This window comes from Rana temporaria, chromosome 8 (genome assembly GCF_905171775.1).
Source record: "Rana temporaria chromosome 8, aRanTem1.1, whole genome shotgun sequence".
Taxonomy (NCBI): Eukaryota; Metazoa; Chordata; class Amphibia; order Anura; family Ranidae; genus Rana; species Rana temporaria.
In genome coordinates this window covers 26,355,912-26,383,019 of record NC_053496.1, presented here as the reverse complement: position 1 = coordinate 26,383,019, position 27,108 = coordinate 26,355,912, and the positions used below count along the sequence as shown (strand labels likewise).

At 40.6% G+C, this 27,108-nt stretch overlaps 1 protein-coding gene across 2 annotated transcripts in view; it reads left to right on the top strand.

Annotated features, from left to right (window-relative positions):
• DOCK1 (dedicator of cytokinesis 1) overlaps positions 1-27,108 on the top strand; it is a 529,562-nt gene that overhangs the window by 194,756 nt on the left and 307,698 nt on the right. For both annotated transcript variants that reach the window (XM_040361423.1, XM_040361424.1), the window contains exons 24-25: positions 15,298-15,368; positions 20,180-20,286. In XM_040361423.1, coding sequence (XP_040217357.1) covers positions 15,298-15,368; positions 20,180-20,286 — 178 coding nt within the window. The remainder of the gene's footprint in view (positions 1-15,297; positions 15,369-20,179; positions 20,287-27,108) is intronic.

Genomic DNA, 27,108 nt, shown 5'->3' with positions numbered 1-27,108 from the left:
TGCAAGACTTCTTCTTCTAATGTCCTGCAAGCGGCACCGCCCCAGTGTGAAAGCATTCAGGCTTTCACATATGGGAGGCAGTTTTCAGATGCTTTAGAAGTGATATTTCTAGCACTAAAACGCCTGAAAACTGCCTCAGTGTAAAAGGGCTCTTATGCCCCGTACACACCATCACTTTATGTGATGAAAAAAAACGACACTTTCTGTGAAGTAAAAAATGACGTTTTTGAAACTTCAATTTTCAAAGACGAAGTTGCCTACACACCATCGTTTTTCTCACAATGTTCTTGCAAAGTGAGGTTACGTTCCACCACGTTTTACCATTGAAGCTTGCTTCATAATTAGCTTCTGGGCATGCGTGGATGAAAAAACGTCTTAGAAAACGATGTTTTTTGCTACACACGGTCACGGTCAATTTCTGTGAAGTAAAAAGTGCACTTTTGAAAAACGACACATAAAATTGAAGCATGCTTAAATTTTTTTTGGTTGTTTTTTCCAAGACATAAAACGACGTTTTCCCCCACACACAGTCAATTAAAGTGACGTTTTTAAAAACGTCATTTTTTTTCATCACATAAAGTGATGGTGTGTACGCGGCATTACTGTCTTGACTTCATCACTGTTCTTACCAACGCCTCATTTTACACGGCCGTAATAAAAAAAAAATTGATTACCTATCTCAATGCACCGACGGTGTTTTCAATTGAGCTATTCACACAAGTGCAAATGTGCTGCATTCAGATCCGTAAACACAGAATCCATCTGCATCTAAAAGTAATAAATGATTATAAAAACAAATAAATAATGTACGCATAGCTGTCTTCACAAATGTTTTACTGATCGCTAGGCAGACACATTTCTCCTAGTAAACACGTGTAATATCGGTAAAATCTTTACGGTCATGTGAATGAGACCTAAATCATATTGACTGTAGGTAGTGGGAGAGGACCTGCAAACTCGTACACAAAGATGTTTCCTTTTCAGTTATCAAAGAGATATTAGAAGCAATTTGTGACTGAACCTGTCAACATCCATCATAAATATTAATCTCTCTCCTCCAGATTTTTTTCCTGCCTCCTTTTAGCTATCAAAGCTTAATAAGACTGACTGCAAATGAGCCTTTTATTGTAAGTTATGTGGGAGGTTTGAGCATGTTATTGCTTTCAGATACTTTGTAGCATGTTGGAGAATTTCTGCAAATTCATCATTCAAGGCTTTTTAACACCAGGCAGCCCCACTGATCGTGCAATCTCAGCTCACCACATTGTTCACTTTTTTTTTTGTACAAACTGTTGAAATGTCAAATTGTCATTTTATAAAATTCTATTCACATAGTGGGATTGCAGTACAATAATTTCCATTGCAACCCAATGTGCTGAAAAATAAGATCTTGCATGCAGTATTCTTTTTTTCAGCACATACCACTGCATTACAATGGTATGACCTGACGTAATAAGAAGCAGAGCCTTTTGTCTTGTGCTGACACTGTGCGGGGCAAGGCTGCCTAGCAATATCCCAGCACACCTGGTGTGAACGAGTCCTCCGTGTTCTAGACCAGTGTTTCTCAACTCCAGTCCTCAAGGCGCCCCAACAGGTCATGTGTTGAGGATTTCCCCCAGCAGTGGTAATTACTAAGGCATTGAAACTGATCAAATCACCTGTGCAAACGAATGGAAAGCCTTGAGACCTGTTGGGGCGTCTTGAGGACTAGAGAAATGCTGTTCTAGTCTGATGACTTTTTTTTTCTGGTCATGAGACAATATCGTTGCCTTGCTGAATAAGCTTGTAAGCCTTGTTTTTTTGCTAAGCCTTTTTTAAATAGTGCTGCTTTCCCGCAGAGTCTGCTCTGAACAGCAGGGGGTCTGTGAGCAGAACCCCCACTGATTGGCGCCGGACAGGACGAAAGTCACACCCATGCCTGTTCAGTTTCTGCCTAGTGGATACAGGCAGACGCCTGTCAGCAATATGGGCAGCTGGGTGTAAAGAGACTCTGCTGTCTGATTTACATCAGGTTACCGCAAAAACAGAAAAGGGCACGGACCTGATGGGAATTCCTGTATGATGGGAGCATTTGCATTCACATTACAAAGCATCCGGTAATTTAACAGAGCTAATATAGCCACATTGTCTGATACACACTGTAATTTACTTCTTTAACTCAGCAGGGTGCTATTTATGTAACCAACATTTGAATATCTTGCATATGAAGTTTTTTGAGTCTCCATTCTTTTAATTCTTTGGTTTGTACTATAATTCAAAATGTACTGATTTTATTGCTTCTCCTCTGCAGCATTAAGAACCTATTATGCGTGTGTTATTTTCTGACATCATGCATTGTTTTGGTGCTTTTTTTTAAAAAACAATTTCGGTATCAAAAATGCATGGAAAGTAGGTCATATGGTTTTCAATGGCATAGTTCACACCAGTGCTTGCAGTTCCAGTAGAATATGCTGTATTTTTACTGGACTGTACTGAAACGCTGTAAAACACACTGGAATGCACATAGATGCACCAAAAACACACTGGAACACGCATGTCCTTGGGGGGGGGGGGGGGGGGGGGGGGGGGGAATGCACAGGCCTGCATCAAAAACGCACAAAAAATGCATCAAAATGCACTGGAATGCATCACATGCAGAAAAGCACCTGGAAAGCATCCAGATTGTGTTTCTATGGTGTAAACTGGCCCTGGCCTGGCACTAAAGTTTTGATATGTTGCTTAGCTTTGGTGAAGGTGTTTTAAAATGGGTGTTAAATACAGTGACCCATAGCAAGGGACATACTTTTATGGCCTGAAAAGCGCCTGTCAAGCTTCACTAGTCTAGGCTTCACTAGTCTCCAGAGTGCTTTCACACTGGGGCAGTGCGCTTGCAGGACAGGAAAAAGTCCTGCTAGCCGCATCTTCGGGGCGGTGCGGGAGCACTGTATACACCACTCCTGCACCGCTCCCTGCCCATTGAAATTAATTGGCACTGCTTCGAAAAGCACTTCCGAAGCACTGCATCACAGGCGCTTTTCATCCCTTCTTGGGGGTGAAAAGTGGCGCTAAAGCGCCACTATAACAGTGTTAAAACGAGCGGTGCTTTACCACTAACGCCGGCACCACTGCAGTGTGAAAGTACCCTTATGCGCTGTACACACGATCGGAATTTCCGATGGGTTAAAATCCGATGGAATTTTCTGTCGGAATTGCATTCAAGCTGTCTTGCATACACAAGACCAAATTCCAACCGTCCAAAACGCGTTGACGTAAAACACCACGACGAGAAAAATTAAGTTCAATGCTTCCGAGCATGCGTCGACTTGATTTTAAGCATGCGTGTTTTTTTCTCCGTCTGAGTTCCACGCAGACGATCGGAATTTCCAATAGGATTTTTTTTCCATCGGGGAAAAAAATAAAACCTGTTCTATTTCTAAACTCCGACGGAAAAAAGTCACATGGGGCCCACACACGGTCAGAATATCCGATTAAAATTTTCCGTCTGACTTTTTTCATCAGAAATTCTGATCGTGTCTACAAGGCATTAGGGCTCTTTCACACCAGTTCAGTATTGATCATTACAAAGACTAGCTAAAAATCCTTGCTTTATAGGGCCTGTATACACCAACATGCAGTGCTGGTGTGCATTGCAACAAAATGATGTGGGTAAGGCATCCCAGTTTGCTGTAGTGCATATATAGTAACCAAATTAAAAAAAAATGAGCAGTGCGTTTTAACAATGCATCGCAGTTCACCTCACGCACCAGTGCACACGGTATATAGTGTTAATGAACTCTAGGTTACGATGTACAGAGCTGCATGTATGTTTTTTTGTTTGTCTTGTTAATGAGAGAGATATACCTGTATATATATCTCTCTATCTCTCTATCTATATATATATATATATATATATATATATATATATATATATATATATATATATATATATATATATATATATATATATATACTTTTTTTTTTTCTGGAGAGTGACAATAGTTTTTGTCACTCAGATCAGATAATATATATTTATCGTCTCTGGTTACTATATAGATTCATTTTCCTGCACTTGAGTATTTCAGTGACCGGTTGAGCATTGTGTTTAGATATGTTTGTAAATCATCCTAGTCTGACAGTGAATATGATTTCCAACTAATCGAATTGTCAGGCTCACAGCTGATCAGTGAGGTTGTTACCCAAAAGACTTATTGAGCAATATTTCTGCCTGACTTACTGTATTTCCTTAGGCCTATAATGTTAACCCAGATGCTTTGCAGCATGATGCCATCTTTACTGATCTCACGTAACAGAAATATTTTAGTTGGAAGCATTTCTTACGGGCCTATATCTTGCCATTGTTATACCTACATCGTCTCTTTGTATTATACAGAAGTACTGAAAGAAAATAAATATTGTACCAGTTTTAGGGAGGCTCTGGAGAGCCACACTGCAAATCTAACAAACTTCGTCTTCGAGCGACATCAAACTCAAGTCCAAATTGCACCCCTTGAGAGTATGATGGCCTTGCATTGGCATCTAAAAAGAGAAATCCGCACCCATCAAAAGCTCTCCCTCTCAGATCTGTGTTATTAGATGCTACCCCCAAGGAAAAACACGCAGTGATATCACCAAACGGGTTATTTAATATTACACACCTGGCACTGGAGCCTCACTGTTTCATCATTCACTTTTTTAGATAAAAAAAAAAAAAAAAAGTTGCTCTGTGTTTTAGTCACAACTCATCTTGCAGCATTTCTTTGCCTGTTTAGCTTGTTTCCTGTAATGTTTGTAGAGCCGTTTCTTTTAGTTTAGGTTTTGTACGGCAATGCACGAATGGAATTCTCCAAAATTTAATGAAAGAAGTAGAACTCTACGGGAGGATGTCAAACTTTAAAATAAATTATAATAAATCTGAAGCAATGGGGGTCGCTCTGCCAGGGTCGATTAAGAATGGTTTGGAATTTAGTTTTAAGTTTAAGTGGACGACGAGGGCATTGAATTATTTGGGCACTCAAATGCCACCAGATTTAAAGGATACTTTTGAACTAAATTTTAAACCATTATTGGGTACAATCAGAACAATGTTAGATGGATGGAGTAGAGGGATGCACTCTTGGTTTGGGAGATCTAATATTTTGAAAATGAGTGTAGTGCCAAAGTTTTTATATCTTTTTCAAGCTCTACCAATTCAGATCCCCATGTCGTACTTCAATCAAATTCGGGCCTTATTTACAAAATTTATATGGGGGAGTAAAAGGCCCAGGATCGGTAGGAAATTATTGATCCTACCCAAGAAGGTGGGAGGGATATCAGCACCGGATATGTTAAAGTACTATCACGCAGTCCAGTTGGGAAGGATAGCAGATTGGAGTAGACATGGGGATTATAAATTGTGGATCACTATAACCGTTAGATAGGGCAATATGGTGCTATTCTGCGTTACCCCTTACAGTTAAAACTCACCCAACGATAGGACCAACTTTATGGATTGGAAATAAAATATGTCATAATCCGAATTTCTCAACTAATAATTCCCCCCTCTACCCAATAATAGGAAATCCAGAATTCCAGCCTGGTTTGGAATCCCATATACTCAAGAAATTAAAAGAAAAGGGTAGATTTCAAGCCTCCCACTTTCTGGGTGAAAGGGGGTGGATGACAATAGGAGAAATAGCACAAAGGGGAGGGAGCGGTGAGATACCGATATGGCAAGCGCGACAGGTACGACACTTTCTGGAGACTCTGGATGGTGCAGAAAAGTATAAACGGGCACTCACAAAGTTTGAGGAGTACTGTGGAGGAAAGGAACCACTAGCCCATATGGTCTCTAAAATGTATATATTATTGACTGCACCACCAGAAGACTTTAGAATGTCGAGCCTAGTAAAATGGGAGAGAGATTTAGGCCAAGTTTTTTCCCCAATACAAAGCCAAAATATTATAAATTTAGCATTAAACTCTTCAAGATGCACGAAAATACAAGAATTAAATTATAAAATATTAACAAGATGGTACTATACGCCAGCGCGTTTAAACACATTTTTTCCTGAAATGTCAGATAGATGTTGGAGAGGCTGTGGGGAGAAAGGGACAATGCTACATACATTTTGGGGATGTCCAATAATACAACAATTCTGGGAAACAGTACGGAGAATCACACAAGTATTTACGGAATATCATATTCCAGTTGACCCATCGTTTTTTCTACTACATCATGCTGAAATATATCCGGTGAGATATAAGGGATCAATGATGTGTCATTTGATAAATGTGGCGAAAAGTTGCATTGCAACAAAATGGAAAGACCCCGAGGCACCTCCAATATCTATGTGGCTGAAAAAAGTAAGGAAAATAGGGATAATGGAGAAACTCCTCCCAAAAACAATAGATAAGAAAGAGCAAATTAAAATGATATGGGCACCTTGGGAATTATTTTTACAGTCGGAGGAAGGTAAAAAGCTAATAGGAGAATAAGATAAAGGGTAGTAGATGGAAGAAAGAAGGAAAATAGGAGAGAGAACATTTTGCGCACGGTTGGAGGACAGCGGAGGAGGGGAGGGGTGTATTGTATTGTCTTAAGAATTTTTTTTTTTTTTTTTTTTTTTTTCTTCTCTTCTCCTAATTCTTCTCTCCGGCCTGAGGATAGACGGCTGGAGGAGGGGAATGGGGGAAGAAGGGGGTCTAGAGGTAGGGATAAGGGGGGAGGGAAAGGGGGGATAAAATGAGGAAGGAAGTGCTGCGGGAATAAGGAGGGAATTAGTACTTTAGATAAAGAATAAATGGATATTTACTGGGAGATGGAATACTCGGGTAGTCTGAAATTTAGTTTAGAAGTAGAAAGTATTTGGTCTATTATAGAGGAATGGATTGAAACTAGTAGTGATACAGATATTATGAATAGTAAATAGAGTTGAAGAGAGAGAATAAATATAATTTCCATACATATGTTGATGTATAGGACTATGCTTAGTCCTCTTCTTATGTTTCCTGTATCACTTTCTTGCTTTTTGTTTTCTTGGAAAAGAAACGAAATAAAAAGGAAAATTTGAAAAAAAAAAGAAAACGGAATTCTCCAAAATTCTTCCTACGCCAATAGAAAGCTTCTTTGTACACACGATCGGATAATCTGATAAGACACATTTGTTGGCGGAAAATTTTAAAGCATGCTATCCCGCATTTGTTGGCGGAAAATCCGACAACAATTTTCCGATGCAGCATACAAACAGTCGGATTTTCCGACAACCGCCTGTGCTCGCACAATTCCCATCGGAAAATCCGACCCGGCCTTTATAGCTTTAAGAGGAGAGGCAATTTGATATACATGCACTGAACAAAGTTGCTATCATTCTGCCCTGTGCCAGCCTAATTAAAGAGACCCAATTTGCCAGGCCATTATTTTCAACAACTTTCCTAAAAGATATGTACTTTTACCATATTATATATGCATGATGGCTGTATAAAGACTGCTGTTGGGTACTGCCACATTGGATGTGATGCAAGCAGCCCTAGCAGACCCAGAGGTGTCAATTAAATGATGATATTGCCCTTCACTCCTCCCCTGACAGGTATACAAGGGCTTTGTCATGCAGAGCGAGGGCACTGCGGTAGGGCATTGACTCTCTTGCAGTAGTCAAATTTTCTAGCAAATGTAAAGGCACATTGCACATGAAAAAAACAGTTTAAGAAAAGAAAAGTAAGCATTTCAGAGACTTCATGTGTATGCGCTTTTAGCTGCAGTTTTTCAAGTTGGGGGTAGAAGAGGGCTGGAAAGTCTGACAAACATGTTATTCCTGTTTTTGTCATCTTCTCCCAGTAACAACTGCATTCCTGATTTCTTTTAATACATGCCTTTATAATTGCAGTTTTAATTTAAATACACAATGTCAAAATGTCTGATTGTTTAGCAATGGCGTCATGAATTTGATTGTGTATTGTCTGGGCCTGCTTTATGGTTCTGCAATTTAACCTTCGAAGCAATAGATTTACATTGGCCTTCTTCAAAAAGCAGCTATTGTACTATATACGAGTAGTGATAGACTGGCAGATATGGATGCTTTTTACTTACATTTGTAAATGCTATTATCTCTTTTTTTACTTTAAGTTTACTGCTTCAATAACCTCTCAGCGATGGAACAATTTAGACATATCTTTTTCTAAAATGTGAACATGCCGGTGAAAGTGTATGCAGGTGTCTAATTGCATGAAGTGCACATGCCATATGGAACATATTGAGCTGCATCACACTTTGCCTGGACCTCCAGATGATCTTTTTGGGCTGTTTAGTTGTTTGAAGCCTTTTTTTATAATTACTTATTTTCTTTATTTTCCAAATTACATCACATGCAATAAACAAATAACAATAACAAAACAAAAAAAAAAAAAAGATATCTCCGTACATATTTAAATAAAAATACTTTCATACATTACATTATCCCCCCCATGGGCACCATCGGCCTCCCCCTCCCTCTCCTCCAATCCCCCGTCCCACTCCCCACCTACAAGAGGCGGGAGGGACGCCAGGGAGAGAGAGAAAGAGGAGGAGGAGAAAGGAGAGACGAGACCCCCCCCCTCCCACGTGACCCCCTAGACCCCATCACCTTATGACCTCCCTACGGCACAAAAAGGAGGAGCTCAATACCACCCTAATAATAATAAAAAAAAAAAAAAAGCAAAGGGATTTTGTGCAGGGCTTAATAGTCCTTAATTTCGTGACTTTAGTGAAAAAAAAAAAAAAAAGTTTTCTTTGTTTCGTGCCTCTTTAACTCCCCATCACCTTATCTCCCCCCCTACCATGCGAAGGGGAGAAGTTTCATAACCACCTCAAAAAAGAGGAGTGGAAAAAAAAAAAAAAAAATACATAAATAAATAAATAAATAAAAAAACAATATTGAGTGTGTTCTTCTCCTTTCCCTTATTAGTGATCTTTCTTTTGTGACTATAACCTTCCTTTAAAACCCCCGTTCCCATTCTTATGACTCCCAAATAAAGTCCCTTAAGGGGAGCCTCTATACTTATCCTCCTATGTTGACTTAATTGATTAATTATTTCCTCCTCTTTAGTGATCCAAATTAGTGCTGTGAAAAAGAGGAGGGGGAAAAAAAAAAAGTGAGAAATAGGAGGGGGGGGGGCGCCCCCCCTCTCCCACCTCCTCCCCCTCCGGTGCCCGCAGGGTAGGGAGACAAAAAAAAAAAAAAAAAAAAACCCGATAAAAAAAAGAAAAAAAGGAAAAAAGATTTTTCGCCGTCTCACCGCTCCCCCCCACCCGCCTCCTAGCCTCTCCGCCCCAAACTAATCCTTCCCTACTTCAGGAGAGTAATATATCCACCCTGCCCATATATCCTTAAATTTGTCCTGTTGGTCCTTGACCATGTATACCCATCTCTCTGCCTCCATTATCCTCTCTACCTCGATTTTCCATTCCACTATATTGGGGACTTTAGGTTGTTTCCAGTATCTAGGTATCAGTGCCTTCGCTGCATTTAATAGGTGTGGTGTAACACTTCTTTTGTAGAACTTCATGGATGCTGGCATTCCATGAAACAGGAAATGCAATGGGGATTGCTCAATAGGTCTTAATGTCAGTTTCTTTATCCACGGGGATATCTCCTCCCAAAATCTCCTGATCCTGGGACACTGCCACCATATATGAAGAAATGACCCTCTTTGATTGCACCCCCTCCAGCAGTTGGCATTCATTAATGGGTAGATCTGAGCCAAACGGGTCGGCGTATGGTACCATCTAGTCAGAAACTTATACGACATCTCCTGTATATATGAACTTATTGAGGACCGGTGTGTTATTTCCATCAACCTATTTGATTGTTCCGCTGTAAATTTAAGGCCCAACTCCCTTTCCCATTCACGCATGTAATATGGGATTGTCTTATCTTGGGCACTCTGGACCATTCTGTGCATCCGAGATAACATATGGCCTGGTTCCAAGCGGTTAACACACCACTCCTCAAAAGTAGTCATGGTATTTACTGATCTAATTTGGTGTTTCCATTTATTAAACAGGTCTGTCAACTGCCGGTATTTCCATTCCCTCATTGATACCTCCCCCTGCTTTTGTACCAACTCCCTTAAGGGAAGCAGTTCCCCAAATGGGGCCACCTCTGAACAATTTCCTCCCCACCCCTCAAAACTACCCTTCTCTTCCCCAGGAGGGAACCATGGAAATCCCTCCAAAGGAGTAATAGGCGATATTGGAGGGGCAAACTTTCCCGACTTATTCATTCTATCCCAGATAGATAACGTTGTTGTAGTTAATGGTGACACATATTCCGATAGCCCCCTAAATACGGTCGGGATCCAGGGTGCTCCCGCCAGATCCCTTCCTGCCAGTGTTTTCTCCAGGGAAACCCATATTTTACCTTTTGAGTCATGTCTCCAGTTCATAATACGAACCAGGGCCATGGCTCTATAGTAAAGTACCATGTCTGGGAGTCCTACTCCTCCTTCCTTCTTTGATCTTTTCAAAATATCATATGCCAGCCTGGGATGTTTATCCCCCCAGACAAAAGTCCTAAAAGCTTTCTTTATTTGTTTAAAAAATATTTGTGGGAGAGCTATAGGGATGGCATACAGGACATAGATAAGCCTTGGAATTATACTCATTTTAAGGGCACTTACTCTCCCAAACCAGGTCAGTGTATAACTTCTCCATCTCTGTAAATCTCTTAGTATTGACGAGAGCAGGGGTATATAATTCAACTCATATAAACGTTTAACATCTGGGGCTATATGTGTTCCCAGGTAAAATATAGAGTCTGAACGCCATACAAAGGGGAAGGATCTTTGCAGCTTTTTCTTCATCCCCGCAGGCAGTTGATTCGGCATCAGCATCGATTTCTCTATATTTATTTTAAAGTTGGAAATGCAGCCAAACCTGTCTATCTCTCTCATCAATTCCGTCAGAGACTCTTGAGGTGAGGAAAGATATAGCAACAAGTCATCCGCATATGCGGATATCTTGTGTTCCATCGATCCTATAACTATCCCTTTGATCCCCCTATTCCCTCTAATCATACACAAAAAAGGTTCCAATACCATAGCGAATAGTAGTGGGGACAGTGGGCACCCCTGCCTAGTCCCGTTTTTTATTTCAAAGTAATCTGATAGTCTCCCGTTGACTTTAACCCTTGCTCTGGGTTCTGCATACAATGCCATCACCCATCCCATCATTCTTTCCCTCAGGCCCATCTCCCTCAGAACTCCGACCATAAATCCCCATCCCACCCTATCAAAGGCCTTTTCAGCGTCCATTGAGATCACAACTGCTGGAGTTTGATTTGGGCCTTTATGTATCCAGTGTAACACATGGAGGGCTCTTATTGTATTATCTCTGGCCTCTCGGCCTTTCATAAATCCTGTCTGGTCCGGATGGATCAGCTTAACAATGTGATCCTGTAGCCTCAAAGCTAGAATTTTAGATAGGAACTCAACATCGGAGTTCAGGAGGGAGATGGGCCTGTAACTAGCGCAGCACTGCGGATCCTTCCCCGCTTTCGGGAGGACAGTCACATAAGCAGTTAAAGCATCTGGCGATAATGGACTCAAGATCGACACCGAGTTGAGATACCTACAGAGGGGGGTCAGGATTATAGAGGAGAACTTTTTATAATACATATTAGTAAATCCATCTGGTCCTGGACTTTTGCCCTGCGCTGCCTCCAGTATCACTCTCTCTAGCTCCTCTATGGAGATGGGTTTTTCCATTTCCTCCAGGGCTGCTGTTGGTATTGCTTGTAGTCCCGAGGCCTTTAAATATTCCCGAATCCCTTCCTCCTGCCCCCCCCGTCTGCCTCCCCCACACTTGGATCTAGATTGTATAGAGAAGTATAGAACCGATGGAATTCAGCTGCTATCGCTTGAGAATCTACTATCTGTTTACTCCCTACCTTTATTGTATGTACATGACGCGCCTCCTGTTGTTTCTTTAGTTGTCTGGCCATTAACCTCTATATCTATTTTTATTCTGAGTTTTTCGATCCAGAAGCTGTTTGAGATCCGCCCGAAGCTTCTCTAAATTTTGCGCATCTCCTGGCTTTAAATGGGTCTTATGTTTAATTTCTATTTTATGTATCTCCTCTAAAAGAGTTGTCAGTTCCTTCTGTCTATCTCTTTTAATACGTGATCCCATTGAAATTAACTCCCCTCTCATTACCGCCTTATGGGCCTCCCAGACCACCTGGTCCGACACCTCTTCTGACGTATTCATCTCAAAATATGAGGTCAACTTGCCAGTTAAGGATTCTACATTTTGCTTATCGTCCAATATCGCTTCATTCAGTCTCCAAGTTCTTTCCCTACTCCCAACCAAAGCTGGTCTCATCCCTAAACTTATCGGTGCATGATCCGATATGGTGATCGACTCAATAGTCGCAAAGTCCACCAGACTCAAATAATATTGGTCGATCATTAACATATCGATCCTTGAATACATATTATGTGTCTTGGAGAAATAGCTGTAATCTCTATCCCGCTCATGTAATACCCTCCAGCTGTCGACCAAATGTAGGGAATGTAGACGCTTTTTAACACATCTTAGCGCTTTCTGTGACAAAAAAGTTTTCCCAGATGAGGTATCTAAACTCGGGTCCATAGTAATATTAAAGTTGTTTGAAGCCTTAATTTGAAATGTACACTTTCGGTTTTTAAACTATTGTGACTCACATAGGACAAGCTGAAAACAAATAACGTTTCTACTAGCTGAATAATCTTTTAAATTCAGACGTGCTCTCTCTTGGTCTGATTTCTTTACATCTCAAAAATCCTGGCATTTTCACAGGGGGGTGTAGGCTTTGTATATCGTGTGTGTGTTTGTGTATATATAGTTTGCAGGAGTTATGTTCTCCCTGTGCCTGCGTTAGTTTCCTCCGGGTAATCAGGTTTCCTCCCACGCTCTAAAGACATGCTGGTAGGTAAATCAGATCCTGTCTAAATTGGCCCTAGTATGTATGAATGTGAGTTGGGGACCTTGGGTTGTAAGCTCCTTAAAGCGGAGTTCCGGCCACAATTTCACTTTTTAAATATAAATACCCCTGTAATACACAAGCTTAATGTATTCTAGTAAAGTTAGTCTGTAAACTAAGGTCCTTTTTGTTAGGTTGTTACAGCATTTAGACACTTTATAAAATAGAAATTGACTGGGGCCATCTTAAGTGTGGGCATCATGAAGCCAGACTGTATGACTTCCTGGATTTCAGCCTTGCAGATCTCGCACATGCTCAGTGCTGCACAAGCAGTGTCCGATCAGGTTTCAGCACCTGTGCTGTCCAAGTCACATGATTCTTTGAGACTGGGGAGTGCACAGACTCCTGGAAAGTTACACCCACTACATTCCCAGGAGTCTGTGCGGTGTAGGTTAAGCACCTAGGTGCAGGAAGTGGGAAGATTAACTATTCTGCCTAGCAACAACACTTTGAAGGCATCTAAAAAAAAAAAAAAAAATCGTAAAGGACTAATGACATTTTTTTAAAACTACTGATGTAATGTTATATTTATATTTATTTATTTATAACTCCACTTTAAGAACAGGGACTGATGTGAATGTAAAATGTATATGTAAATTGACGGTGCTATATAAGTACCTGGGGGAATATATATATATATATATATATATATATATATATATATATATATATATTTAAGTATAAGCCGACCCGAATATAAGCCAAGGCACCTAATTTTACCACAAAAAACTGGGAAAACGTATTGACTTGAGTCAGGGCTCGACAAGAAATTTTGACCCGCGCCCGCCGGTAATTGAGGCTGCAACTTTTGCCTTGACAGAAGGAAGCTTAGGCCTGCAGAAAGCCGCGGCCTCAATTACCGGCTGGCGCGGGCCCGCACGGAGACACAGGATGCTGTGTCTCCGTGCGCCATCACCTCCCCCACCGCGCGTGTATGTATGTATGGTGTGTATGTATGTGTGTGTGTCTATATATAGAGATATATATATATATATATATATATATATATATATATATATATATATATATATATATATAATTGTTTTTATTCTAACACCCTAGAGAATTAAATGGTGGCCGTTGCAATACTTTCTGTCACACCATATTTGCGCAGCGGTCTTACAAGTGCACTTTTTTGGGGAAAAATACACATTTTTTAATAAAAAAAAATAAAACGGTAAAGTTAGTCCAATTTTTTTTATATTGTGAAAGATAATGTTACTCAGAGTAAATTGATACCCAACATGTCACACTTCAAAATTGCGTCCACTCGTGGAATGGCGACAAACTTTTACCCTTTAAAATCTCCATAGGCAACGTTTAAAATATTCTACAGGTTGCATGTTTTGAGTTAGAGGAGGCCTAGGGCTAGAATTATTGCTCTCGCTCTACCAATCACGGCGATACCTCACATGTGTGGTTTGAATACCACTTACATATACTACTCACGTATGAGTTTGCTTCTCTTCGCGAGCGGGACGGGATGCGTTTTCTGGCTCCTAACTTTTTTAGCTGGCTCCTAGATTCCAAGCAAATTTGTCAAACCCTGACTTGAGTATAAGCCTAAGGTGTCCATCTGCATGCCTCACTGTGCCGATGCCGCACTGTGTCCATGCCTCCACTGGCTGTAGGTCCCCCAGACAGCAAACTTTGCACACTTGTAGAGGAGAACTGGGGCTACATGTGTGTAAAGGTATGCAAAGATACCCAGAACTGCACACAATCATTGAGGTTAGCTTTTTGGAATAATTTGGTGAATGGACACAATGATTACATATTTAGGTTAATGTATTCCATTAAAGTATAAGTACAAAAATATAAAATATTGCAACATGGGGCTACAGACTTTGACCGTTTCAAGGTTGCCCCCTCTATCTCGTAGCTCTACCAATTGCCCTGCCCCATCAACATGACTAGAGAAGCATAGGGTGACAACGGTGACTCCCACTATAAACCGAGTGAAGTGATGTAGTCACCTAGAGACAGGAAGTGTGTTGTTTGCAGAATTACCAGGTAAAAATAAACCAAAAGAAGTTCATCAAAGAAAACAAATGCAGCTAACACACTGACTAGTAATCTGCAATACATTACATTTTTGGTTCCAGTTCTTGTAAGTAAAGTCCTACATCTTTTTTCTTTCCAAGTGCACAATGTATTTTGTTTTCACCTTGCCCTTGTTCAAAAAAAAAGGCCCATCAGTATCTTCTTTTCTTATTTGTACACTGATTAGCAGTAAGAGTTTTTTTTTTTCCCTGCAATGCATTTGACCACATGCTAATAATTGTGCTCATTGTAGGTATTGTATTAATATTATTGAATCTAATTTCTCACTGATTTCTTTTAGGGTGCTGCACTGAAATATCTACCAACAATCGTAAATGATGTCAAGCATGTATTTGATCCAAAAGAGTTAAGGTAAGTAGTCTAATAATATAACATTTAGGTCTTGTTCACATGGGCGTACTTAAGCATACGCCGATCCAAGGGCCGTGCGTGCCAGCTCAGGATGCACAGGTGTTCTGTGCATCTGTGTGCTAGCAGTCCTTTTCATGTCAATTAGGACTCAGGAGCTGCCAAGACATAGCCGCTGCTCCCAATTTGACAGTTGTGTGCGTGCATGTGCGTGTCCTCTAACACAGACCATATGATTTCGGAGACACCCACTTGCAACAGATGTCAAATTTAAGAACAGCCGCAGTGTCCCAATTGACAGGAACGGGATTGAATGCACACAGATGCACAGAACACCTGGTGCATCCTGTGCAGGCAAACACTGCCCTCGCACAGGTGCATGCCTATGTATGCCTGTGTGAACGAGGCCTTACCGTCTTTCTCCAGTCAGCAATTGAGTTTAATTCCTTTAGACAGTTTAAGACACTTATTAAGTTATGATCCATGATGGGGGTATATGTGACCAATTGCCATGCCTTAGCTCTGTCACATGAAGGAAGGGGAAGAGTGTCTAACCCTGCATAAGCTTAGGTGAACTTGTTGCTTTGGGCAAAGCACAGACTTAAAGGGGTTGTAAAGGCTCTGTGTGCAGCCAGCCCTCCTAACACTTACCTGAGGTCTATCTCTGTCCAGCGATGTCCACTAGTGTCTGAGCAGTCCAATATTCTCCCTTCTGATTGGCTGGGACACAGCAGAGGTGCCATTGGCTGCCACTGCTGTCAAAGTCAGCCAATCAGGGTTGAGGGGGTGGGGCCTAGTTTGGGCTTTTTTGTCTGAATTTACACCGGGAGCTTTGACTCGGCTCCAGTGCCCCATAGCAAGATGCTTGCTGTGGGGGGCACTGAACAAGAGGGAGGGGCCAGGAGCACAGAAGAGGGACCCAAGAAGAGGAGGATCTGGTCTGCTCTGTGCAAATGCACTGCAATAGAGCAAGTAAGTGAAACATGTTTGTCATTTTTATAGGTAAAAAAATAAATAAGAATTTACAATCACTTTAACTTCAAGGCCTAAGGTAATAATGACAGGACCTTCCATTTTGTGTCTGTCTGATTTTTTAAAAATCATTATACACATAGTTTTGTTTCGGCAGTCCAAGCGATCTTCATAATGTTCAGTCTTATACACCAATAGCCACACACTCTGTTGTAGGTCAATGGGCATGATATTATTAAAAGTGGATGTTGCATTAAACACTGAAAATACTTTCAGCATCAAGAAGTAGATATGGTTGGCAGAGCTATGCGTGCACACACACACTTTGTATGTTTTAGCTCTTGATGCATCTGCTTGAAAGAATACCAAGTAACCGCAAACAGAACAGGATGACTGAAAGAACAGAGAAAGAGAGGCCATAATATACTCAAGACACTTGACAGCTCTGGTGACGCAAAATAGGAGTGGTTATCCTGGGAATGTTTCAAAGGCATTTATTGAATAGGATCTGGTGAGTGGATTTTTTTAACGGTGATTGGACGATCATGGAAGTGGTAAAATCACGTTGCATTTGAACACTCCATAGGAGGACTATTGTCTAGGAGCACTTGGTTATCACATTGGGACTTTCCTAATAAAGGGTGGATTCATATAGGAATCCTCCCTTACTTATATATTATTTTTTATTATTTGTTCTCATTTTCACTATAAAAGTTGTGGTTCTGTGACACAATATTTTTTGTGAACCCGTAATAGGGTAGTGCATGTTTTTGAAGATTTAAAAGAGCACTATTTTTGATACACAGTAAATGCAAGAGGGTTAAGAGGGCCCTGCTCATAAGCGCTTACAATCTAATAGGGTGGGGCTAGTGGTATAAAAGGTTATAACTGTGGGGAGATAAGCTGATGGAAGTGATACAAATTTAGTTAGTTGGAGGTGTGATTGGCTTCCCTGAATAGATGAGTTTTCATGGATCGCCTAAAGGCAGCCATAGTAGAAGATAACCAGACAGACTGAGGTAGAGTTCCAGGGGATGGGAGCTGCTCTGGAGAACTCCTGGAGACGAGCATGTAAGGTGGAGATATAAGATCTTGACAGCAGAAGTTCTTGGGAGAAGCTCAGAGGACAATTTGGGTGATATTTGGAGACAGAATTGGTGGTGTAGCTGGGTCGTAATGATTAAGCACAGATCAGATGTGTGAAACGTGTTTATGTGACTAATACCTGGTGTATTTTGACCGTCTGCAATAAAAGGCACCTTTGGAAACTTTGGGTGTACAGCTATTTATTATTTTTCTCTTGGTGTAGCTGGGGGCAGAGTTGTGGATGGCTTTGTATGTTAAAATAAATTTGCTGGGCAATCAGAAGCCAGTGGAGGAATTGGCAGAGAGGGGTGCCACACACTGAGTGGGTGGTAAGGTAGATTAGTCTGGTGGCAGCATTAATGATAGACTGAAGAGGGGATAGCCTATGGAGAGGTAGGCCTATGAGAACAGCATTGCAATAGTTAAGGCAAGAGATAACAAGGAAGTGAATGAGTAGCTTGGTGGTTACATTAGAGATGGGGCAAATCTTAGAGATGTTACGGAGGTGGAATCTACAAGCTTTTTACAGCGATTGGCTTTGGGGCTTAAAGGACAGGTCGGAGTCTAGGATTACACCTAGTACCCTGGCGTGTAGTTGTGGTGATGGTGCTGATTGACCCAGCATTGTCTTATGGATGTTTTTATTGTTTTATTTATCCCCATTTTCTATGATGTGTGATTTCACTGGGACAGGAAGTTGGGGAAAAATCTTTTTAAGGGATACAAAAAGCAAAAAAATCACTTTAGGGTTGGGACTAAGCCCATGTTAGATTTTTGTTGCAATCCTGCATCTGATGCAAGCTGCACATGATGCAATTTTTTTTCCACAGTGTTCTGCCAATGGGGTGCACAGGGAGCCCTTTCCTGCCAGCACAACATGGTAATTAGAGTTGCCGGCGGCACTTATCCTTTGGGAAAAACCCAACAGGTTGGTTGTACAAAAGTTTATCAATGGATCGACTTGTGTACAACCAGGGTGCCTATGCATGGACCAACATTCAGCCGATCCCTGCTGAACCTGCCAAATTTCAATACATGTATGGCTAGCTAAACTCAGACTTGTAAAAGAATGTGCAACGCTTATTTACTCACCTCATATATAATATTTCTTATTGTGAATGGCATCCTTTACTCAATCCCCTTTACAGTCGGAAAAACACACAGTGAGAAACATTTACAAAAAATAAAAAGGAATGCATTAAAAAAAACTCCTAAATGACCTTTGTTCACTGATGAGTTTCAATGGCTGTGCAATACTCAAAAGATCAAGAAGGTGCACCAGCATAGTGTATTATCCCAATGGGGATTTAATAGAGGCAAATAAAAACAAACATTTTGAAAAAGAGGGCAAAGTCCCTGGAAACGCGTCATGCACGCCCCTTCTCCTGACATACACCAGGCATTTTGCCAGCTGTCATCCTTGTGTGCAGCCTAGAACGCTAATATCCATACTTTGAGCTGGCTGGCTCCATGTCATCCTCACTCTGTTTGCTCAGTGAAGCCTACAGCCTCACACTGATGGCAGATGCTTGTACTCGGGTGTTCCCTATCCATACTGTATCATGCTATCTTCAATGTAAGTGTGCTGCTTATTTTAATAGTGTTTTTTTATTTGATACTGACCTCAGTGCCCTGCTGTTCCTTTTCTTCTAAATAAAAACATTCAAACTGTGAAGATAAACAGGCTGTCATGCTACTGCCCATATACTGACTTTATGAGCTGGCTATGTTTAAAAGGTGGTGGAGTCTCTGGCAGATTGAGTCATTATCATACAGGTTTTATATAGTGCTAACAGTTTGTGCAGCGCTTAAAAAAATAAAGTCATCTGTGTATTTTAACTTACATACTGTTTGACGACTCGGGCAATGAGGTCATTCTCCCCTGGTAAGTGCCCACTTTGCAACACTGTGATGGTGTGGAATGACTAGAAGGGCTTTAGTCCACGGATGATATGGATTTAAATGGCATTTTGTGGGACTTTTTTGATCTTTTGAGTATTGCACTTCTGTTGTCACTTATCGGTAACCAAATTACATCCTGAGGTTTTTTTTTTTCATTCCTTTTATTGTTTGTAATATTTTCTCACTGTGTGTGTGACATTTTTCCTATTGTGAAGCAGATTATAGTAGGATACACCCTTCACAGTAGGGATATATTTTGTGATTTCAGTGAATTAGCGCAGCACGTTTTCCTTTACAATTTTAGCCACGTTATATAACGCATGTTGTGCAAGCTGCTTTTTCCTGTTAATTTTTAGCTTAAAATGCGGTACTATTGAATGCAAACACTTGACTTATCTGCTTAAAGGAACACAAAGCTTTAAATACGAGTGTTCTATTGAGGGAAAAAAAAGGTGCTGATACCATTTACTTCCTGTTGTGTCATCTTGACAGCAGGTTGGTTGAAAGGTAGAGAAGTAAGCTTTTTTTCAAACCTTTCAACATTATTTGTAGTAAGCTGGAGGGGCCGATATTCCGGCATCTTACAGGCAGAGCCTCAGAAGCTGCAACAGTTTTTCACGTGTGTATTTTTGGCTAAAAGTATGCTTGCACTGTTAAAATATTTAGTTCTATGTCTGTAAAACTATTTAATACTCGCCAAAGAATGTTCTTAAGAACTCTTATAGTTACGATTCAAATATGACAATTATGGAAGGCTTGTTTAGTAACCCTGTAAATGTCCAGAAATGGTACAAAACGAGCATTGGCTATGTATTTCAATTAATTTGTCTCCATTTGCTTGTTTATTTTTGCAGCAAGTTGTTTACAGACTTCATCTTGAAAGTTCCAAGAGATCGCCTTGTGCGGCAGAAGCTCTATTGCCTTATTGAGATAATACACAGTGACCTTTTCAGCCAGCTTGGTAAGAAGCAGTCCTGCCTGTATCCATATATTTTCTGTCTGATGTTCCTGTAAAATGAAAGACTTGTCAGTCGGCATCAAATACGATTAAAGTATTTTTATTGAATTGGGGAATCATACAATCACGGGGAAGGTTGAATTTGTTAAAATGCAGCACAATTGACACAATATCCATGACAGTTCTGTTTACCTTTTACTTTTCTTATTGTGCAGGCAAACCTGTTTACACTCTTCATATGGCTAATTCAGATGTTTTATTTTCTTCATTGACAACTTTTTTATTACGTGATTTGAGCATGACACTAAATTTAAAAAATGTCATTTAATATCATGAAGAAAACTACTGTGTAAACCATGAATGATAGATTGATGAGTTTACTTGGTTACTCATGTTAGTGCACAACTGTGCTTTGTAATGAGTGTAATGCCTGTAAAAAAGGTAAAGGAAGCAGTGTTGCCAACCAGTAGTATTTTTACTGACAGCCAGTAAAAAACAGGCAATTTTTTTTTCCCCCCGACCCCTTCCCCCCCCTCCTGCCCTATGACGACCCCTTCCCCCCTCCTGCCCTATGACGACCCCTTCCCCCCTCCTGCCCTATGACGACCCCTTCCCCCCTCCTGCCCTATGACGACCCCTTCCCCCCTCCTGCCCTATGACGACCTTACGATCTGACGTGCTCTCTCTCCGCCTCCTGTCCTGTTTAGTGTCATCGGTTGTATTTTTCCAACACCTCGGCTTCTTTTCTAACTAACGCATAGACGGCCCGAATGTTTTTAGTCTGTATTTCTTCCTCTATCCTCTCCTCTACTTTCTGATTCCATACTATCTCCCGTTCTTCCCGCATTTCCTTGGTTTCTTCCACCAGCCGGTGTATCTCGCTTTTAGTTCTCAGGTACTGCATTTTCATTTTGTGGATGATTTTTTCCTGTCTTTTTTGTTCCTCTTCTCGCTCCTTTTCTTGCTCTTTCCTCTTTTCTTCCCTCAGCTCCTCTGCCTTTTTCTGTTCATCCCTTGCCCTCTTCCTGTCTCTCCATTGCCGCGCCTTCTCCCTGTCCTCCATACTTCTCAGGCGCCTTCTCGCATTGAGGGATGCAGTGCTTTCCGTCATCTTTTGTTCCTCTTTTAGCTCTATCTTCTCTTTCGGCTTCTTGGCCCTTGCCTGTACTTCCTTTGCTATTTTCTTTTCTCTCTCCTCCCGCTTATTCTCCTTATCCACTCTCTCCTGCAGTAATCTCGCATTGCGGGTTAGAATGTATTCCCTCATTTTGTTTGCCTTTTCTCGCTCTTTCTTCTGTCTTTTCCTCCAATTCTCGTCCCTTTCCTGTGCTATCTTCGCTATCTTCTTGTCTTTCTCCTCCCGCTGTTTCTCCTTATCCACTCTCTCCTGGATAAGGAGACAGGACAAAACAGGTCAATTTTGTCCTGCCAGTAAATGCCAGTAAAAGGTTGCCAGTAAAAAATATTGGTGCGACACTTGGCTTGGTCCGGAGCTGGCTGAGACCATCTGAATGCCTGCTACAGTGTGATTAGGCGGCTCTGGCGGAAGCGGTGCCTGAACATGTCATGTGATGTCATGGTGCAAAGGAGCCAAGCCGTAGTGGCCAGAGCCTCGTGTGTGGGTATGGGAGCAAGGCAGGCTGGGACTGTGACTGTCAGTGCTGTTTAGACTGAAGTAGATTGGAGGGATCACTTGGCTTGAAAAGAGAATGTCACTGGGACGTGTTGTGTTGGTGAAGTCTCATCATCATCTGTGTTGCTGCACACTGCTGTCAGTGTCACTGGGATAGTACATTTATGCCGCCCATTCTAATTTCTTGCCCCCCTATCTCCTGTCCCTGAGCTACTTACTATATCGAACATAAAACAAGAAATATTTTTTGTGCCTTTATTATCTACGTTAAATCATATTGCTAATTGTATATTGTATTTGTTTGTAGCCCAAATACTCTAATTTGCACTAAAAACTGATATTTTGTAACTTTTGGAAATGCCAGTAAAAGCTTGGTCGTGCCAGTAAATTTTGGATGTTGTGTCAGTAAATTTCAATCTGGAAGGTTGGCAACACTGAAAGGAAGCCAATTAATGTATTTTATTTATATAGAAGACAGTGTATATGTGCGCCTACACCACCAAGCACTTGAGGACACGGTTAAAAAAAACACTTATTAAACACCAATCAAATGAAATAAAAATACAAATATAACCAGTCTGTGGGCAGCTGTTTAAAAAAACCTTCATCAAAGATTCTCAAACAATGTGTGTGACAGAAACAAACAGCGCTCCTACGTCATCCTAGTTGATGTAACTTGCAGATAAATGCAGTGCCGGTGATAAATAGATAAACCAGTTCCACAGGAGGGATCCAAAGAATGGTGCTCCGCTGTGTAGTAAGCTCTGACACCCACTCTCGCTCTATAAGTGAATCCCTCTCCCTATGAAGTGTACATTTACCAGACCTTGGGAAGTAAAGAGTCTGGATGGTCACAGCAATCCTCCTCGTAGGCTGTTAGTAATGCTGCTGGATGATTATGGGTTAGATGCGTCAGGACATCAGGGAATGATTGGCTCGTCCTGCTGATTGTTTTGTCTGTGTTATCCACCGCTCGATCATCCTCACTCGGAGATACTAAAGATGATGCTGTGGTCTCATAAAAACAGATGGCAGCACCATAGCGTAATTCCGAAAAGTGTTTTTTTTTATAAACATTTAAAATCGCATATGCTATGTGCATAGGTTCAAAGACCGCGTTTATTTACAGTCAGCTAGGCTGCCGGAGAGACAAGAGGGGTTTTAATCAGCTATCTTCTGGAAATAAGAGAATGCATAGCGAAAACCCTATTATCCGGTGTTCGTGCTGACATTTTTTGTATCGATCCAAGTCTTTGAACCTATGCACATAGCATATGCGATTTTCAACTTTTTTTCAATCAATAAATCACTTTTCGGAATTACGCTATGGGACTGCTATATGTTATGAGACCACAGTATCATCTTTGGGATCTCTGAGTGAGGACGATCGAGCGGTGGATAACACAGACGGAACGATCAGCGGGACAAGCCAATTATTCCCTGATGTCCTGACACACCTAACCCATAATCATCCAGCAGCGTTACTAACAGCCTACGAGGAGGATTGCTGTGACCATTCAGTATCTTTACTTGTCTGGTAAGTGTACACTTCATAGGGAGAGGGATTCGCTAATAGAGTGAGAGCGGGTGTCGGAGCTTACTACACAGCGGAGCACCATTCTTTAGATCCCTTCTGTGGAACTGTTTTATCTATTTATCACCAGCACTGCATTTATCTGCAAGTTGCATCAACTAGGACGACGTAGGAGCGTTGTTCGTTCGGGACGGCAGCTTTTTTAATTTAAAACAGACACAGGGGCACATAAAATTATGGTACAGAGGGGATGGAAGGATTTTATTATGTTGGCTTAAACACTTTTAACCCCATTACAAAGTCAACTTAAAGCTCTGACATTACATCTAATGAGATATGGAATACTTAGAGTCCCTTGCACAAAAGCACTGTATGCAACCTAACTTTGGGGAGAGAGTGGCTTTTGGTTGGTGAGATTGTCATTAAAGTATGTCTATATAATGTCACTGCATATTATCTTGTGATTTTTGAATGAGTGCATCCTCTCGCTTGTTGGCAGCTTCTACACAGACATTAGAGGTGATAAGTTTAATAAGTTAAATAACAATGTGTAATTGTCAGTGATCTACAGCAAGCAATCATATTTTCACTTGCCGGTCTACAGTGAATAGATATGGGGTATTTAGAGATTTGCTTTAAATCAGTGTACCCTGCACTGCCTTGAACACACCCATTTGATTACATTTATCAGTTATCGGTAAACATAAACTATTCTGTATTCCAAATGCTCAATTTACAGAGAATACAGCTTCTTAGGAGTCAGGTTTTGGGTGCATTGTCATTGATGTCCTTATAGACATTTCTAATGTTAATGGTGAACCTAGCACATATTATTGGTCCAAAATGGATCACTCATAAGGTGACCCCTTTAACTGCAGTCTGTGTAGCCTAAGGGGCAATTTAGATTGCCAAGGAAATATTTACTTTCCATTTATGTAATGTAGACATATTTTTATAGACTACTACAGAGCACATCCTTATCAAATAGGGGGGACATGCCTTTATTTCCCCACAGTCATGCATTTTATTCAAACCTTTGCTTGAGTATTGCATTTTTAAAGTCCCAGTACTGACAGAGTTATTTGTGAGGCCCCTGGGTTGCTAACAGAATTCATTTGTACATCACACGGAATTCCTGATTTTAAGAACCAAGAGATGCAAGACAATATTCCTCCTCTGATCTGACTATGCTCTGTCAGTGGGTTCTATTGATATTCACTGCAGGTTGTTTGGTCTATTGCATCACTCACAACTTCAGAATGTGCATGTGGCCTCTTTATAGAGATTAATATTGTTCTCAGTACTCATCACTGTGGTGTTAATTATTGTGAATTGGCAATAATCGCATATAAACAGATGTACTGCTATTTATGGCTTTAATATTGTCATTAAGACTACCCTTCACAGGTATCTATTTTGTGTGATGCAAATCTCACCCATCTGTTTAAAATGAAAGTAATAATGTAGGCTAGTATGAGATTTCCGTTTTTTTTAAATCTGTCTGATAACAATTGAATCAGATCAGTACAGGAAATCTGTGACCTTGGCACACATGCTGTGGTCAGCTGATTATCATCAATCAAGGGATTTTGTTGCCTTGAGATAAGGGCACCAGGAATGTCTTTAACTTCACAAACCTTAATGCATAGGAAAAATGATTTGTTGATCGTGCCATGATTATTCTACGGAAAAATTGATCAGAGGTGATAATTTACAACCACCATCTAATATTTGTGGTTGACCTGGCTTGTCTAATTATTTTTAATAGACAAGACTGGGTATGTGGTATATTTCACAAATGCGCCATGGTATTGCAATAGGCATGAGACCTCTTGTAGTTTACAAGGGAACAGATAAATCAGTTTACCAAACATTTCTCCTTGTCCATGTGGCCAGAGTGATTAGGGATAAGTACAGCCTTAAACTGACGTTTTTAAGTGATTCTTGTATAAGTACTCACTATCCGATTCCTTTTTTAAGAATAAATTATGAGTGAAACTGTGGCAAAAAATGGACTAGACCAGTAAAGAGCAGAAAACTAACGAAGAGCGGGGAGTGACAATAGGGCAGGGTGGAGAAAATGGGAGAAAGCATTGTAATAGGGAAGGGAAGGGAGTATAAGGGTGATTAAGATTTTGAAAAAGGGGTTTCTAACATTTGAAAGGGTAGCTTCATATTTCTGCGAGAATATGTAGTCCAAACCGTAATGCCATGTTTGCCCAAATTTCTTAACCTATTGTTTCAAGGAGGCTGTGTGGTCCTTTGTGTTTTATTTATTTAAGATATGGATCAATTGGTCTGCTCTTAGGAAGACCAGCTTGGTTTGCCTCAATTTGGTCATCTTTTCAAGCCCTGTTTTGTGCTTTTATTGGTACTTTAGTTTCTCATAGGAACTCAACTGAACTCACATGACAGCCATATGGGCCATAGCAAGGTAGACTAGATGCTTTTTTTTGTTCACTGAAAATAAAAACTGTTGTGTGGAATAATTGTTCAGTATGTCATAAAAAGCCAATCTAAAAATGTCCAGGATGTACAGTGCATTTTAAGGGGTTGTAAAGGTTATGTTTTTTTTATTTTTTAAATGGGTTCCTTTAAGCTAGTGCATTGTTTGTTCACTTACCTTTTTCCTTCGATTTCCCGTCCCTTTTTTTTTTCTTTGTTTTCTTTGTCTGAATTTCTCACTTCCTGTTTCTCTTCAGTAAGATGTTCTGGCTGACTAACCCCCGGCCAGAACGGCTCAGATGATCTGGGCAGGCTTACTGAGGAGAAACAAAGTAAGAAATTCAGACAAAAGAAAAAAAAATTTAGAAGGGAAATCGAAGGAAAAGGCAAGTGAACAAACAATGCACTTAAAGGAATCTATTTAGAAAAGAAAAAACAAACCTTTACAACCCCTTCAAAGTATTCATAACCCTTGTAATTTCCCACATTTTGTCATGTTACAACCAAAAACATGAATGTATTTATTTTATTGGGATTTTATGTAATGGACCAACACAAAGTGGAATATAATTATGAAATGGAAGGAAAATGGTTTTCAAAATGTTTAACAAATATGTGAAAAGTGTGGCATGCATTTATATTCACCCCTCTTGACTCTGATACCCCTAACAAAAATTTAGTGGAACCAATTGCCTTCAGAAGTCACCTAATTAGTAAATAGAGTCCACCTGTGTGTAATTTAATCAGAGTATAAATACAGCTGTTCTGTGAAGCCCTCAGAGGTTTGTTAGAACTTTAGTGAACAAAGAGAACCATGAAGGCCAAGGAACATGCCAGACAGGTCAGGGATAAAGTCGTGGAGAAGTTTAAAGCAGGGTTAGGTTATAAAAAAAAATATCCCAAGCTTTAATCATCTCACAGAGCTCTGTTCAATCCTTCATCCGAAAATGGAAAAAGTATGGCACAACTGCAAACCTACCAAGATATGGCTATCCACTTTATCTGACAGGCCGAGCAAGGAGAGCATTTATCAGAGAAGCAGCCAAGAGTCCCATGGTAATTCTGGAGGAGCTGTAGAGATCCACAGCTCAGGTGGGAGAATCTTTCCACAGGACAACTATTAGTCGTGCTCTCCACAAATCTGGCCTTTATGGAAGAGTAGCAAGAAGAAAGCTGTTGTTGAAAGAAAGCCATAAGAAGTCCAGTTTGCAAG